The sequence below is a fragment of the Pan troglodytes genome, chromosome 13 (genome assembly GCF_028858775.2).
Source record: "Pan troglodytes isolate AG18354 chromosome 13, NHGRI_mPanTro3-v2.0_pri, whole genome shotgun sequence".
NCBI lineage: Eukaryota > Metazoa > Chordata > Mammalia > Primates > Hominidae > Pan > Pan troglodytes.
Genome location: NC_072411.2, coordinates 64,222,006 through 64,238,976, shown reverse-complemented (window position 1 = coordinate 64,238,976; position 16,971 = coordinate 64,222,006). Strand labels below are relative to the sequence as shown.

At 36.7% G+C, this 16,971-nt stretch overlaps 1 protein-coding gene and 1 long non-coding RNA gene across 3 annotated transcripts in view; one reads left to right on the top strand and one right to left on the bottom strand.

Moving 5' to 3' along the window:
• Nucleotides 1-16,971, bottom strand: part of LOC104005239 (uncharacterized) — a 56,228-nt gene that overhangs the window by 24,372 nt on the left and 14,885 nt on the right. The gene's annotated exons all lie outside the window — the stretch shown is intronic.
• Nucleotides 1-16,971, top strand: part of FAP (fibroblast activation protein alpha) — a 74,306-nt gene that overhangs the window by 53,421 nt on the left and 3,914 nt on the right. For both annotated transcript variants that reach the window (XM_063790525.1, XM_016949952.4), the window contains 5 exons: nt 1,838-1,936; nt 2,419-2,488; nt 3,231-3,425; nt 8,127-8,181; nt 16,610-16,709. In XM_063790525.1, the coding sequence (XP_063646595.1) occupies nt 1,838-1,936; nt 2,419-2,488; nt 3,231-3,425; nt 8,127-8,181; nt 16,610-16,709 (519 nt within the window). The remainder of the gene's footprint in view (nt 1-1,837; nt 1,937-2,418; nt 2,489-3,230; nt 3,426-8,126; nt 8,182-16,609; nt 16,710-16,971) is intronic.

Here is a 16,971-nt window from a genome sequence, read left to right as displayed (position 1 = left end):
AAGAGCCTACAAATACATGTGGAAGCAGATACTACATGCCAGATACTAGGTGCTGTGTGTGCTTGGTACTGAGTATACGGTGATGGGTGAAAGAAAGTAAAATGTATGGTCTGACCTGTACTCCCTTTGCTAGGTTATGGGTTTTTAATGCACAGCCTTATTGAGAAGCCCAGCTGCCACCTCTCACTCTTCCCACTGCCCCCTGTGAGATTCTGTTTGTGCTCCAAGAGGTGGAAAAATTGCCCAGTCACTATCCATAAAAAATGCAACTCTGAACCATAAAAGCATTTAGATTAAATTTTGCATTTCATTAAGTCATGTATCAGAAAAGTTCAATAGCTAAGAATAGAATGAAGAAGGAGTCAAAGCCATAACCACGTGACAACACCCGGATACTGTCTCCCACTTCCAGTGCTTGTGGTAAAATAATACAAATAGTAATCAGTCAATCAATCAGCCAGTCTGCGTGCTTGATCCACACAGGAGTCTCTTTATCGATGGCAGCTCCACAAACAGAATCCACGCAAGAATGAAGGGTTGGCTCTACTGTACTTAGAATTGTGTATTCATTTTACTTTTTTGGTTTTAACTTTTAAGGTGTCACAAGTATCTCTTCCCTGATGGATTACCCAAAGTTAATGTGAAATTCATTATGTATCTTATACAAATCATACCCAAAACATCTATACTTGTGCTAAGATTAAATATAACATGTTGGAGCAAAATGCCATGAGTATATGAAAACTGAGAGTTACAAGAGAAGTGGTTTGGCAAACTTAGTATAGTTACAAGCACTCCTCCAGCTCTCTCTCTTCAGAGACCACTCTTTCAAAAAGGCATAAAAACAAGAAGTCCATGGACATCTTTTGTAGCAATAAATATACCTCACAAGTCATCCAGCCCCTCTTTTAAAACATAAAGCTAAAACTCCACATATTATTTGAAAGGCTAACTTTTCTCTAGAAGATGCTGATATCAATCCCAGGTTCAAAATAAAGTCTATAAAAAGCCCTCTATTGCTAGAAACCTATTTGCATGTATTACCAATCTACAGATTCAAGAGATCAATGGATTTGTTCCTTTTCAAATATTAAGGTGTGAAATATAACTGAGCTCAAGTATAAATAGCAGGTTTTAGATTTTTTAAAGATTTAAGACAGAGAAAGAGCATAGTGTGTTTGTGTGTGTGTGTGTGTATACACAATATATATTGTTGTCTTACTCAGATATATCACTACCTTGAGAGAAAGGATCTGAAAGAATAGCATACAACTAATTCAATTACCAAAAACAGGAGAATATCCTTTATTAATCAAGTACAACAAGAAAGCGTAAGAAAGAAAGATTTTTAAAAATCACAGAAATAATATTCAACTTTACGCATTAAAAATTAAAAAGCAAATTTTGGAAATACACAATTAATTATTTTAAATTTGAGGCCCCAGCAATCCAGATTGTATTTCCACAACATTTTTTTAAGTATATGATAGAAGAAATATCACCTGCTTAGGTCATGGCTTTAAACTTAAAAACAAAACAGCTTTAGATGGGAAAACGTGATTGAATAAACATTGTTGCTCCTGTGATTTTTGCTCAAAATGTGTTCTGATGCTATTAGAATTAGTTAAAGACACAGGATTCAAATGTGATGTCCTTCATAAGCTTATATCTGCTCTAAAGGCTGGATTATAAATACATTTGTCAATATGAAACTTCACTTCTTAAGCGAGCTTTTCACAGTTTCAGTTTCACCCATATTGAAGTCAAAGGAATTTTAAGGAAAAAAATTGTTTATGGAAATACTATTGATTAAAAATGAACATTTAACATTTTTCAGAAATTAAAATCCTGGAAGAAAACAAGGAATTGGAAAATGCTTTGAAAAATATCCAGCTGCCTAAAGAGGAAATTAAGAAACTTGAAGTAGATGAAATTAGTAAGATCTTTTAAAAACTTCTCATTTATAGATATGAAGCTGAGCAATTTTCTTGCTTTTAAAAAAGCATAGAGTGAATGTTACAGTGCAAATTCTGTGATCTATTAATATTACAGGATTTCATTTAAAATAATCTTACTGTAACAATTCTTAGTTTTACTAAACATCTTTAATATGTTTGTGAACATGGTTGATTTTATACCTTTTCAATAGCTTCCTTTCCACACTGACATTTTTTTAAAAAGAACTTATCTAATTTTAATTTTAAAATGTATCCTTCTAGAACAAATAGTAATTCAAGGTTTCTAGTCATTTATACATTTAACACAAAAATTTAATAAAAGTTACTTTTAAATATATCCTAAATTCTTAACAACTTAGTAGTTGAAAATTGATTTTATTGCATATATTGTTATTAAAGACAATAAATGATGCTACTAGTACTGTGGAATGAAGATTTTTCTCCTTTTTTTTCCTCAAAGCTTTATGGTACAAGATGATTCTTCCTCCTCAATTTGACAGATCAAAGAAGTATCCCTTGCTAATTCAAGTGTATGTAATATTTTCTTTGGTGTAAAAACTATTTACTGAAAATATGTTAGATGAAATACACATTTATGAAGTAGAATGAACCATTCTCCTTGGTAACAGTTCCTATTGATGCTGTTTTTATATATTCTTCAACTAATCAGAGTAAATAAAATATGGCTATTTAAAATAGATTGAGGAAGTTTTGAGATTTTAGCTGGACTTGCTTGCATTTGCTGTGTTAAATTTCCTTTGTATGGCAATTTGCCGAATGTGTCAGAATACCTTTGAGATAGAGAAATTGCAGCCAAAAAAAATATTGTAAATCATCTTCACATCTTATGTAATTGAGTTAGAAATGAAATAAAGGAATAGAATACATTTAGTGGAATCACACCCAAAATCAGTGCTGACCTACACACAATTTGCTTAAAACACCATGCATTTTTTTTAGTATATCTTATGTCTGCTTTTAGCAAGTGGCAGGTGGCAGAAATGACGAAAAACCCACACATATTCCTTGAAATGCCAACCCTAGATGTATCCGTTTTGGGGAATAGGAGAGGCTGTGTCCCAAAACAACTTCCTTGTAGCAAACCTCTGGGAAAAGCCTGGACTCCTCTTGATTTTGAGCCAGTTCTAACGCCATTGTTATTTTATCACATAATTGTACTGGAATTACTAGAAGCAATGCTTGGCCAGGATGGGAAATTGAGTTTTACAAAGCAATCAAAGATTCTTGTTTTTTTTTTTTTTTTTCCTTTAGGTATGGTGGTCCCTGCAGTCAGAGTGTAAGGTCTGTATTTGCTGTTAATTGGATATCTTATCTTGCAAGTAAGGAAGGGATGGTCATTGCCTTGGTGGATGGTCGAGGAACAGCTTTCCAAGGTGACAAACTCCTCTATGCAGTGTATCGAAAGCTGGGTGTTTATGAAGTTGAAGACCAGATTACAGCTGTCAGGTGAGCACCTTCTCATTCAAGCAGATGTCAACATGCAACAAAAGTCATGCAATCACTATTGTGTTTCTCCATTCTTCATGACTTAATTCTTTTGTTTTTCTTTTTCTAACTTGGTCTAAAAACTCTCACTAATCTTAAAGAGGTATTTCTGCCAAATATGAAAAAAAAGTATTTATGGAACAGAGCTAACGAATGTGTAGAAAAATGATTTCAAGTGCTAAATGACAAATACCCTCTTTTGATGTGTTGTCATTCATTCCAATATCTTTTAATTTAGTTCCATTTCTTACAATTGATAGAAAAACTTTGAACTCTAATGATGATCTTCAGGAAAACAAATATCTGAATTTGCTCAAGCATTGTGGATTCTGCCTCTTAAGTTTAGAAATAGCTCAAGATTTTATCAGCACTACATACTTTTAGATGTTAGGCCTTCATTTGTGGTTAAACTAGCTATCAGTCGGCCACGGTAGCATGAAAGTGTTTGCCTATTTTCGTTTGACAAAAACATAGTCATTTTACACAACAGAAATTATATTATGAAAACATTTAGGGAAAACACAGATTCATAATCTGATTTCTTCTTCTCAACTATATATATTTTCAACCATGATTTATGGTTCAATCATCTTTTCCTGAAACAGGACTATATAGGCACCAAAATTGTGGCTTTTTTAGAAACACTGTGCAAGTAATTCTTGCCATGTCTCTATAGTTGTTGGGTTTCATTATTATGTTATGAATAGGTGAAGCTAAGAATAATAGTTCGTAAATTTAAAAGGTAGCAGGCTAATTGCACTCTCAGTCGTGAATATATGTGCATGTGAGGAGCTAAAGGTCAAACACTGTTTCACAGGCAAAGAGAAATTTAGAAATTTCTTTAGTACATTTTTTATCTCCTTAATGTCATTAATACTTAATGATTTCACTGCAACATGCAGAATAAAGATTGTATTTAACAGCCAGGAGCCAGGCCTAGACAACACTTTTCTATATTTTTGTCTCTAATCAAATCAGAAGAGTTTAGACTCACAAGTAATTATTTTTAAAAATAGAAAGGTGTCCATAACCCATACATTTTCAAGTGCTTCTTTCATTCTTGGAACAAACAAAATGTTCAATTAAAAAAAAAGTCTATCTGAGTACAATACGACAAATTAGTAAGTAGGTTACTAACACTAAAATCTGTAGCTATCACTCAATTTCTGGAAGCTCCCTCTTTCTTATGGACTCAGACTTTTGGCCTTTCAACTATTCGCTTGTTTGGAGGAGACAGTTCAAAGAAAAACCCCACTGAGACATCAGTTTCTCCTATAAAGACTGTAGTGTGCCTTAATGAGAATATTAACGCCATCCTCAGAATTATAGCTTAATTCCATGGGGGACTTTTTTTAGCACCATGGCTCACATCTATTTGCATTTAAACCATGCAATAAACATCAAGGACATGTAATCCTGGGACTACATGAAAACAGAGATGAAAATTATGCCTCATTTATAATTTATTTAGATCTTTTCCAAAGCTGAAAGAGCTAAAAAGTTGTTTATTTTGGCATTGGTTAAAAAATCATTGTCTTCATCATCGTCATCATCACAACCCACCAGTAACAACAAAATATGTCATTATACTTTTATGGGTTTATTTACCACCACAAATGCACCATTTGAACCTAAGAAGAAATAGCTTCTTAATATTTTCCTTGGATGAAATGAAAATTTAAACCTGAGCCATGATATTCAACATACAGGACACAAAGCCATAAATTCTACCTTCTACTGATTTTCGCAGTAATACCAATTTGTCTTTGGCATTTAGAATTGAAGATGGACTAGAGGTGGTAATTGGATACCTCTACTTTCTCTGAGCCATTTTTAGGATGGAATCTGAAGAAAGTCTTCCTGCTATAGGGAAAACATATGTTCACCCATATACTCAGCCATTCAACAACATAGCAAATATTAATATTAATACATGCCATTGCAGTACACTCTGTATAAAATTGTGCAATTTGTAATTTCTGTTTTCAGTGTGCTTACAATCTGGTAAAAGTAAATAAGCCACCTACACTCTAAAGGGACAAAATTGTTGTTAGATCAAACTTTTAGTAAACACCCCAGAGAATATGGGCAGCTGCGTGGCCCCATGCAAAGTCTATAAACAACAGTGGAGATGACAGCCAGAGCTGGCCTTGGTTTTTGCTTGAAATTGTTCTTATGCAACTGTGAAAAGGAAGCCTTATAATCCAATGCTTTGAGAAAACAAAAGCTAAATAGGATAGACTTAGAATAATAATCCTGGGGATGATTCAATATACCTCCTAAGGAAGTGTTTTAGGAATCAGACACTAAATGCCTGACCTGGGGAATTGAGATTATAATACTTCTACTGTAGCCCTTAAATTGCCTCTCAGAGAATAAAATTTCTCCCCTGAATCTTTTACAAAATGCAATCTGGCTAAGCTTTTGACACACCAAAAGAAAATCGTACGTACATATTTGGAAACAACAGTAAATACTACTCAAGGCCAACAAATAGATTTAAACAAAGCAAAGTAGGGGAAAAAAAGAAGTCATATCGTCTTATAACTTCTATCTATGTGAAAGAAAATGCGTCAGAAGAGATGTTTGTGAAGCTACAGACATAAGGGAGAATGGAACCCGCTTTCTTTAGGTGTCTCTTCAAATGGTACATATGTGAGACCCTTAAAACTTTGGTGGTTATAAGGGCAACTTTGCTCATTTGGAGTATATTTGGCACTTTTGATATTCCCACAACTTTAAAATTTGATATAACTTGAGGGTTAGTGGTGGGGAAGAATTACATGAGATGAAATTTTCTATCATGCTTTTATAGATGGCATGAATAAGAATATTTCTAAAATAGGATAATAATTGATCGCTATGATTCCAAGTTTACCTTGGCCTTGGGCCAACTTTATGAGAGAAAAGTTATAAAGTTCAATCCAGACTCCAAGATTAGAAAAACATCCTTTTCATTTGTTACTGACATTTTGTTGATATAACCACATTATCAACAGTATTTACAACCCTCTGGGAAACTCTTCAGAATTTGAAGGTGAATTTTATAGTGCCTCGTTGGTCTGGAAGTGCTAAGATTATCTAGCTAACCTTTAACCTAGTCCTGCAACATTCAGTGTTAATGTTTCATTTCCATGTTAACTATTGCACTATCATTTCCTGTAAATGTCATCCTTTCAGAATAAACCTAGGAAGAGAGCTGTTAAGAGTTTCCTGTTCCCATGTATCACCTGTTATTTGCTCTTTACCCCAGATGTAAGGTAGTATGATTGTTGGCTTCTGGGAGATCATAAAATCACAATTGATTTTATGGCTCAGAACTGTCTTCAAGCACCAGTAGCAAGGTTATTTTTTTTTTAACAAGAAAGTGAACCTTCTCTTCTTTCATTTGATTTTTGAAGTTTGTGCAAGAATTGCTCAAGTGTCACAATTTGCTGCACATTTTCTCCTCTATACCATGAGCAGCATCCACACAGGTAGCAACTTTCCATTTGCTACTGCATTTCTTCTCTGTAGACTCCTCAGTGTCCTTCAGAATCAGTGTCGGGTAAGCTGTGACTAACGGGGCCTCTTCCCATCTGTTTGTCCCGGGCATTTGCCCAACTTCTCTATGCATCGGAAACGTGCATGTTGAATCAATGCAAGAGCGAAATGGTTGCTGTGAAATCCCTTTAAGAAACTACATTATTCAAGTAATGAAAATCACTCAGTTCTACTTCCAGAGAAGAACTGATGAGAAAGGTCTTTAACAGTAATTGAATGGAACAAGAAGATAGTATTTTTCTGGGACTGTGTGTCTCCTTTGGTCTTCTCCCCTCCTTCCTGTCACTGTTGCATACAGTGGTTTCTGCAATGGCTGATCCAGTTTGCCACATTCCACTCCGGCTGCTGTTTCTCTGAGATTTTCTTGAGTTTTTATCAAACCAATCCCCAGATAAATCACAATTGCTCTAGAACACCCGCCCTCAGGGTAACATGTTAGAAATTAGCTTGAAACCCTCAATTTTGAGGGTTTCCCATGACTTTTTAAACGTTGTCCTTCAGTGTAGCCCCTTGCTCCTAAGGAAAGATTTATTTTCAAAATAGTTTTCAAATGGATGCTCTTCTGTGATGGAGCTAAAAAGGAATTATTTCCATATTAATTAATGATGAATTGAGGATGCCTAAGTATGAAATGGAAGACGGTTGTATATTTCTCTCAAATGTCTCTGAAAATGAAGTGATGATTATCATTAACAACAATGTGATAAGAAATTAATATAATTTAAAGCAGCAAGAACAAAATCCTTCTTTCCGATAGCTGGGGATTTGGAAACTTGGTCCTGCTCAATGCTACTGCTACTTCTTGTGTCACTATGAACCCATCTTTTGGCCTCTCTGAGTCTCAGGTACACCCCCACGATTAGACTACAAGGCCTTATACCGCTCTGACATTACCACTCAATAACTGTACAACAGAGTCTAAGGGAATCCTTTTATCTCTTTGCAGAAAACATGATAATATTATTTTAATTATTTGTAAATGCAGGCTTATTATGCATGTGTTTAAACAAAGAAAATGTAGCGTTTCTATTAAATCTTTGGATTAAATATGGTTGTGTAATGAAGTAAATGTCATGTGTATACACTTAACATTCTAAAAATTTGTTTCTTTTACTTTAGAAAATTCATAGAAATGGGTTTCATTGATGAAAAAAGAATAGCCATATGGGGCTGGGTGAGTTGTTTTATATTTTTTATGCCTGTTATTCAGTTCAGCAATCATCATTTTCTGAAGTGTTCGTTTAGAAGGTTTCTCATGAAATGTTAATGTTGCAACATAATTTAATCTGTCAATGGAAACAGTCAGTTTGGATAATCTGGGCTTCAAAATGGTGGTTTTAAGTGTTTGTTCCTTTTTTTCAATCTTTTCTTCCCTGTACAGTAAGTTAACTCATAATTGACATATTTTTACTTAAGTCTTTGTTACTAGATTATAGCATACTGAACTGAACCATATCCGTCAGAGGGTGAATTTCCTTTGTTATTTTAAAGTTAAATATATACCTTTTATTTTATATTTCTATTTTATAAAAATTGGAGCTACAATTTGAAATCACAGGGACTTTCAGAATATAAATTCCTTAGTACCTAGCCTAGCAGTCATATCTTAGCTGTTTAATTTTGTTTCTTTTTATTTGGCAATCAAATTATTTTAGTAGACCGAATGTTCGTTTGTGCTAACTGGAGAAAAGTACTATTTAGTTTCCTAATTATAGGTCATGGAGATAACTTCTCACACTTGAGGAGCTATTTTGAAAATATACATTTAAAGAAAGTGGCAAAACTTATCGTTTATGGGCAATGAAGTCACTGGAAAGTTTAGAGAAATATTGGAAAGAGTTGAGATTTGCCCATTATAAATTATGATAATTACCCTTCAAAGAAGATTTCCTGTTTCACTTTTTGGTCTGAATTTGTACATTTGCAAGTCAATTTGCAGCCATTTGTGCCTGGGTTGTTTTTCTTGGCTGTTTTCTCTGAGAGCGGCCTGCACGAGAAGAAGGGAATGAAACCCAATATTGAAGGGAATCTGCAAGATTCAGCTCCACTCAGCTCAGTGACCAGATGAAGAGCTGTTAGGAATTTGAAGAAAGTTGTTACTTCAAGCCATTTGGTCCTTCTTAAAACTATCAAATGTTAAATATCTAAACAGAATGAAATTCAAATGAGTAGAAATAAATGAAATATTTCTATAGTGAAATATTCCAGATAATACCTTCCCTATCATCCATTTTTATAAAGTTTCCTAAAGCAAATCCTTGAAAGATTCTAATTTTAAGTTGAACATGTACATGTAATCATTAACATTTCTCTTAGAGTTGGACTTTGCTTTTGCTGCAGGCTTTGAAATAACCATAAAGTAGAACTTTTTATTTTATTTATAGAACATTCTAGGTATTAGTTTGGTAGAAAACCATCTACGTGGGATGATTTTCTAAAAACCCACTCATCACCCAAAAATACATCCCTATCAGCCTGAAATTCTTCAATAATAGATTCTCACCACATCTAGTTGGGCAAATGCCACTGAAATAGTACATTAGAACCCCCACCCCTCAATTGCTTACTTTCCAACATGGTAATGACTGTGAGGTCGACTCAGAGCAAATTTGAGCAAAGAAAGTAAGAAATGGGCTGCCACGTGATATAACATCTGAGCAGAAGGAACTAGTATGTGGATAAAGACATTAATACTATACTGGGTTTTAAAATCAGCTCTTCAGGTTTAAGATGCTTATTAATCCATCTGTCTAATCACTGACTTGTTCATTCTTTCATCTACATAGTACATTTTCTACAAGGTCTTGTACTAGGTTCCTTAGGGGATGAAAAGATGAGTAAGTCGTAGTCCTGGCCCTCTTGTGGGGGAAACAGACAACAAAATAAGCAATGGCTCAGCAATCTTCCAAGTGTTAAGAGAGATGCAACTCGCTGTGGAGTACAGGGGGACAAGAGTGGATAATTATGGCTGTGGGAGCTAAGGGAGGATTCCAAAATAAGTTAGCATTTGAGATTGGTGAAGATAGCTGAGGAACGGAGCATTCCAGGCAGAGTGAAAACCACATTGCCCAGGACCTGAGTTAAAGAGCATGGTGCACACAGGGAGACTGAGCTGGCCAGGGATGCCTGAAACTTCAAAAGTCTAAAGTATCTTGAGGAAAGTATAGAAAATGAGTCTGAATAAGCAAGTATACAGATAATAGTCTTTTAGGCCACCTAAAGGAGAGGGATTTGTGCATGCCTGTGACACCTTTCTCTTCATTCTTCTGTGCCTCTATGATTGTTACACCTTTTTTTTTCTTTTTTCTTTTTTGAGACAGAATTGCTCTCTGTTGCCCAGGCTGGAGTGCAGTGGTACGATCTCGGCTCACTGCAACCTCTGCCTCCCAGGTTCAAGCGATTCTCCCGCCTCAGCCTCCCGAGTAGCTGGGATTACAGGCACATCCCACCACGCCTGGCTAATATTCCTTTTTTCGTTTCTGAGACAAGATTTTGTCATGTTGCCCAGGCTGGTCTCAAACCCCTAGGCTCAAGCAATTCACTCACCTCAGCCTCCCAAAATGCTGGGATTACAGGCATGAGCTACCGCACCCGGCCTCCATTTATTATTTAAGTATTGGTGTTTTTCTGGGTCTGGATCTCGCCTTGACCCTCATTAGTCTTCCTTTCCTTCGGCAAACCCTTGTGGTGTCAAAGATGATGATGACTTCCAGATCCCTGGCACCAGCACACACCTCTCTTCTGTGCTCCATGTTTCAAATGCCTGCTGATCATCTCTCCCACATGTCTCACATGTGCCTCAAACTTCACTTACGCCTAAGGTAAACTTGTTAAAGCCTATTTTAAAACAAGTCTTAATCTTCATTAAGGCTTCTCCACACACTTATTCACCCAAATTCGAAATCTGAGAGCTGTTTTCAACCTCCCCCTGTTCCTGTTCCTGACTTCAACATTCCATTGATTAGTAAGTTCTGTCAATTCTACCTTTAAACATCAAAGTCTGTTCTCATCATCCCTACTGACACTGCCTTAGTTTGAGTTTCTCCATTTGTAATTTAAGCCAGAAATTCTCAAACTTTAGCTTGCACAAACATCACCTGGAGAGCTTGTTAAGACACCAGAGATTCTGAGTCTGTGCTTCTGGGGTGGGGCCCGAGAGTGCATTTCCAAGAAGACCCCAGGTAATGCTGATGTTTGGGTCCATGGACCACAGGTTTCGCACTTCAATTTATTCTAATTGCTTCTTACCTGTCCTCCTGCTTTGGCCTCACAAGCTCCAATGTGGTTAATGAAGTTATCATTCCAAAACAATTTTTACTGTGTGGCTTTTCTGCTTATGTATTTTATAGGACTCTGCATTGCCTGCAACACAAAGCCCAGATACCTTTCCTGGCATGCAAGGCCTTTGGCAGTCTGACTCCAGCTTAGTTTTCCAATCTCATCTCTTGCCACTTCTCCCTGTACCTTAAGTAATTTAAATTATGGCCGGGAGTGGTGGCTCATGCCTGTAATCCCAGTACTTTGTGAGACCGAGGCAGGCAGATCACGAGGTCAGGAGTTCGAGACCAGCCTGACCAACATGATGAAACCCCGTCTCTACTAAAAATACAAAACTTAGCCAGGCATGGTGGCATGTGCCTGTAATCCCAGCTACTCAGGAAGCTGAGGCAGGAGAATTGCTTGAACCCGGGAGGTAGAGGTTGCAGTAAGCTGAGATTGTGCCATTGTACTCCAGCCTGGGCAACAGAGCTAGACTCCATCTCAAAAAAAATATGTATATATATAGATAGATAGATAGATCGATCCGTGCTTCCTTGTTCCCATGTTTTGTACATGCTATTTCTCGCATCTGCAATGTCCATTCTCTTCTTCCATTCCCCACCTTTTCCTCACTCCCAAAGGGATAACTCACACTTGCTCTTTAAGATTCAACTTAGATATTATTTTCTTTGTGCTCCAGGAGCTCTTTGTATTTCTCTTCTAGGAATTACCATGTTGTGTCTTGTCTGTCTGTTAGTTTTTCCCATAAGAATGTAAGTTCATCAAAGGAATGGACTGTGTCTCATTTTAGCTTTGTTTCTGAGCTTTGGGCTAGAATTGTGTTTGTTTAGCACAATGCTTGGCCACATCAAGCATCTATGATGTTGTTTAAACTGACTTTAATCCTATAAATCAATGTCTTCCCTCAAATGTGTCCCACTAGTACCAGGAGATTTTTCAGGAAAATGTCCCATAGTCTAATAATTTGGCAAATCACAAATTCTATGTAATAGTGTATATAGGCTCTAGAAAGACTAGCAAAAAAAAAAAAAAAAAAAAAACCTGTCAAGTTTTGTTTAACACAGTATTACCAAAAAGTATTTGATTCCACAATTCCTTATTCCTCCACCACCCCAGAACACATATTGACAATGTTTTCTATGGACATCAATTTTTAAAGTGCTCTTGAAGTCAATAGGGCAAGGTATTGGTGTCTTAGAAAGATAATCTTGGCTGCAAAGTGGAGGATAATCTGAGATTTGGGGAGAGGATGGGCCAAGGGGCTAGGAGAGTAGTAATACCAGGGACAGATATCAAAGGCCTGAATTAGTCAGTGAAGTAGCAGTTGGAAGAGGTCATATCTGTGTGTGCTCTTATACAATATAATAAGCAGGGACCTGTGGGAAATTGGAGATGGAAAAGAGAAAGACATTGAAAATTACCATGAGGGTTACTTAGCTCTTATTGCGTTTTGTATTAGGGAAGAATATATGTGTTTCCATGAAGTATTAGACAGTATAGGAGTTTGGGAAATACATCACACCCAACAAAATTTTTTGGAGTCAATTGGTCAATAAGTTCCAAATCCCACATTCCTCTCCATTATCGAGTTCAAGAAATGGGGAATAAACCCTTTTATCTTACCCTTTCATTTTCTGGCTCACATAAAACAAAGCCCACTAGCCCTGGTTTTAGTCCCTTGATAAATATTCACTATGTGCCCACCACAGTGCCTAAGAAGTATCAGTTTATGGCAGTGGTTGTTAACCGGGCGATTTTGCTCCTTGGGACATTTGACAACGTCTGGAGGCATTTTTAATTGTCATGCTGGGGGAGTGCTACTGGCATCTAGTGGGTAGAGGCCAGGGATGCTGTTAAACATCCTGTAATACATAGGACAGCCCCCTATAACAAAGAATTATCCATCCCAAACTGTCAATAGTGTCAGAGTTGCAAAACCCCGATATGCAATGAAAACTCAACACAATTATTCTGACAATTGAAGAGCAGCGAGGGTTTTGCTTAAATTATTAGAATAACAGCCTCATTTCTGGGCTTCGCTTTGTTAATATAGGCCTAGCCAGGTGGTGTTGAATAAGCATTAGTTCATGATTTAATCTTAGTTCCTTTCTCTCCCAGTGACTAATTATAAGTAATTTGAATTGCTATGTGTGATCAACGATGTAAAAGTAGGACAAATGCACCTCTAATGAGACTACATTAGACTCTGAACTTACAGTTTCCCCAAAAGAGGTTGCCCTAAGTATAGGGATACAGAGGAAGGGGCATGGGTTGCTGAGTCAAGTGTCCTGAGTTTGAGTCCCAGCTCTGCTGCTTACTGACTCCATAGCCACTATAAGTTTACTCTGAGCCTCAGTTTCCTCATTGTGAAATGCAGCAATAATTTCCTCACCAAGACACCGTGAGGATTACACAAAGTAATAGCAAAGTCATATACTCAACAAATATTTATTCTATTCCTATTGTGTGTCAGGTCATATTTTCAGTGCTGGGCTACATTCATTGACAGGACAGACAAAAATATCTACCCTTATGGAGTTGGGAATGGTTGGAGAGAAAGACAATAAACAAGATAAATAAGTAAAATATAGAGAGTGTTAAATGACGTTAAGCGCTATGGAAAAAGACAAAACAAGAAAGAGGAATGGTGCAAGTTGGTACAATTTTAAATCAGAACGGCAAAGAAGGCTCATTTGAGGTGACATTTGACTTTGAAGAGGAGAGGAAGTGAGGCATGCCAGTGTCTGTGGAAAGAGCATTCCAGGCAGAAGGTCACAGCATTTGCAAACGTCCTGAGGCCAGATCATGCTTGGAGAGTTCAAAGAACGTCAAGAGAGCCAGTGAGCAAGGGGAAGAGAAAGGAAGGGGAGAAGTGAGGTGGGAGAATGGAGACAGATTGTGTGAGACCATAAAGGCCATTGCAATAACCCTGACCACATAAATGTTAGCTAGTTATTATTATTGCCTATAGGTAAAATGTTCCAGTGTGCATTATGCCTCAAATAAGAGTGTTTCGTAAACCCTCCTTCAAAATCCTGTGCCCTTCTAAGAATGTTTTTAAAGATATCCCTCATTTAAACAAAATGGCAAGGCGTCTAAGTGCAAAGGACAAAATTCCAGAATTCTCATGGCCAATCTGCTCTGTGGGTTCTTTTCTTGCAACAGCCACCCACTCTGCCTGGGAGCCCCACTCATGGAGGGGGGGCAGGAAAAAGTCAACTCGGGTTTTCTTTTTTCCCCCTCTTCATTTCTACAATAGGAATAGCTTTTCCAAGCTGCCCGAGAATTTAAAGTACACCTTCTTTTGTTGTGCTGCTGATACAGTCGCTTTTGCTCTTACAAATTCCCAGAGAAAATTTATATTCATTCTGAAAACAGGAAAGTTTTATTTAAATACAACACTATCACCCAATGACTGAATAGATACAGATTAATAATTCCTAAGATTTTCAACAGAAATATTCAAAAACCTTTTCATGATATACAAAGGCTTTTATTTTAATGTCAAGTCTCACTTTATTTCCTTCTCTGGGGCATAGGAAAGGAGAAGCAGGACCCAGTATTTTTACTTGCAGTAAACACACTTTGCCAATAAAACCATAAATGATAATAATTTTTTTCTAAAGGTCTCTGGCTTACTCTGCTCTCATTTGAACTTGAAATTCAGAAGGAAGGAAAGCCTTCCCATTTCAGCAGGAGTTGCTGCAAACCTCCTAATCAAAATAAGTCATTTTTTAAAATTATAAGTGAAAGTTTAAACCAGACAGAGAATTTTCACTTGCAATAAGGATTTTCAAACCCAAATGTATCTTCTGTTTTTAAAATATACTTTTTCCCTATTAAAACATGGTTCAGTTCTCCTCCAAGTATAATAAAAAGAGGCCATGGTACAATCCGAGCCCCCTCTTTTATTCTGTGTTTTGTAGCTAAAGGTCTTTAATAAAATTCCCCAGAGCTAAAAACATCATAAAACTGTAAATTAGTTTGAGAATTCTTCATTTAACTGTTAGATTCAGCAAGATTGTTTAGCTGATTCTCCCATTCCATGCATTTCATGAATTAAAAATAGACCCCTGCCACTGACCTATTACCAGCACCATGTCTGTCTACCTCTCTCTCTCTCTCTTTCTCACACTGTCACTCATTCTCCCTGTCTAAAGAATGACTTTCTCTGGTAAAGATGATATGATCTATCCTGATCTGAGGGAAGTGATTCCCAGAAATCTGTGGTCATAAGGTCCTAAAAACATGGTATGGCTTTAGCTGGAGAGTCACACTGTCCCCTTATGATTTTTAGGGACGTTCTTGCATCAGGGCAAGAATAAACACAGAGAGTCACTTCCTAATCTAGCGCACACATTTTTTTTTGGTCCATGTCCCAGACAACTGCTTAGTCCACGTTCCCAGGAGAAGCACCTCTCTCACAGCGTGTTTGTACAGACCAAATTTGCTTCTCACGAGGCAATGCAACCTTATTTGGATGCCCTGTTCATTTCTTCATATTTAAGAAAAGGTTCAAATTTCCATGTGACATGGGCAGAGATCTCTTTCTCTTAACAGGATCCCATTTCTGAATCACCTCTTGATTCCTTGGAGAAGAAAATCTATGAGAGCTAAACCTACTCCTGACTCTGCAAATTGCATCCTGTTTTGTATTTATTTCGTTTTCCTTAAATTTGCAGGAAGAAATGTAAGGTTTTTAAAGACACCAATGACTTTTCCTCCTTTGAGCTGCTATGTCAGAAATCCTTAGAACATGTACCACTACATCATACACAAACTATGGCCATGTCTTAAATTATCCAAAAAGTTCTTATGGCCTTCCTTTGGTATTCTGTTGTGAAAATAAATAAGTAAATACAAAGATACATGTTCTGCCTCACAGAACTTTTGCAAACTGCGAGGATGTATCTTACATTTAAATTTTGGTAATTTTTTTTCTGTGCATCTCTTTCAAGTAAAATCTTGTTTTTGTTCCAGCATGGTCCTAGTTGGAAAGATATAGAGAAAAAAAGGAGAATTTTTTTTTGCAAAAGAAAATTGAAATTCTATCTATCTCTTAAACTGCTCCTACCATGTTTTAAGAGGGTCTGTTCTGATCAGCACACCAAGTATTTCTAATGAATTAGGGATGAAATTACCATTATGTCTGGTCATTTATCTGAAGCTTGCTGCCGAGGATGCAAGATAGACATGTAATCCACCCTTAGCCATATTCTCCAGCTCCCTTCAGTCCGGATTGTGAGTAGAGTTGCTATAAACATATGGAGGAAAGCTTATGAAAGTAAATCTGAGTCTGACTCATAACAATGTCTCTACAGTCCTATGGAGGATACGTTTCATCACTGGCCCTTGCATCTGGAACTGGTCTTTTCAAATGTGGGATAGCAGTGGCTCCAGTCTCCAGCTGGGAATATTACGGTATGGAAACATTCATTAATGTTACTGTGAAAGCATTTAACACGTAATTACTCTATATCTGATGTTGCTAGAAAAATGGATTATGCAGTAAAATTCACCCCAGCATCACTGGGGAAAATATAATTTATAAACAAAGTTGTTTATATCATTTATTATAAACATGTTGTAACAATCAATGAAATCTCAAGAGTGAGGAAAGGCTCATCCATAATCCACTATATCTTATTTTCTCCCAGAAACCTTGAGCCCCTGCCGAACCAAA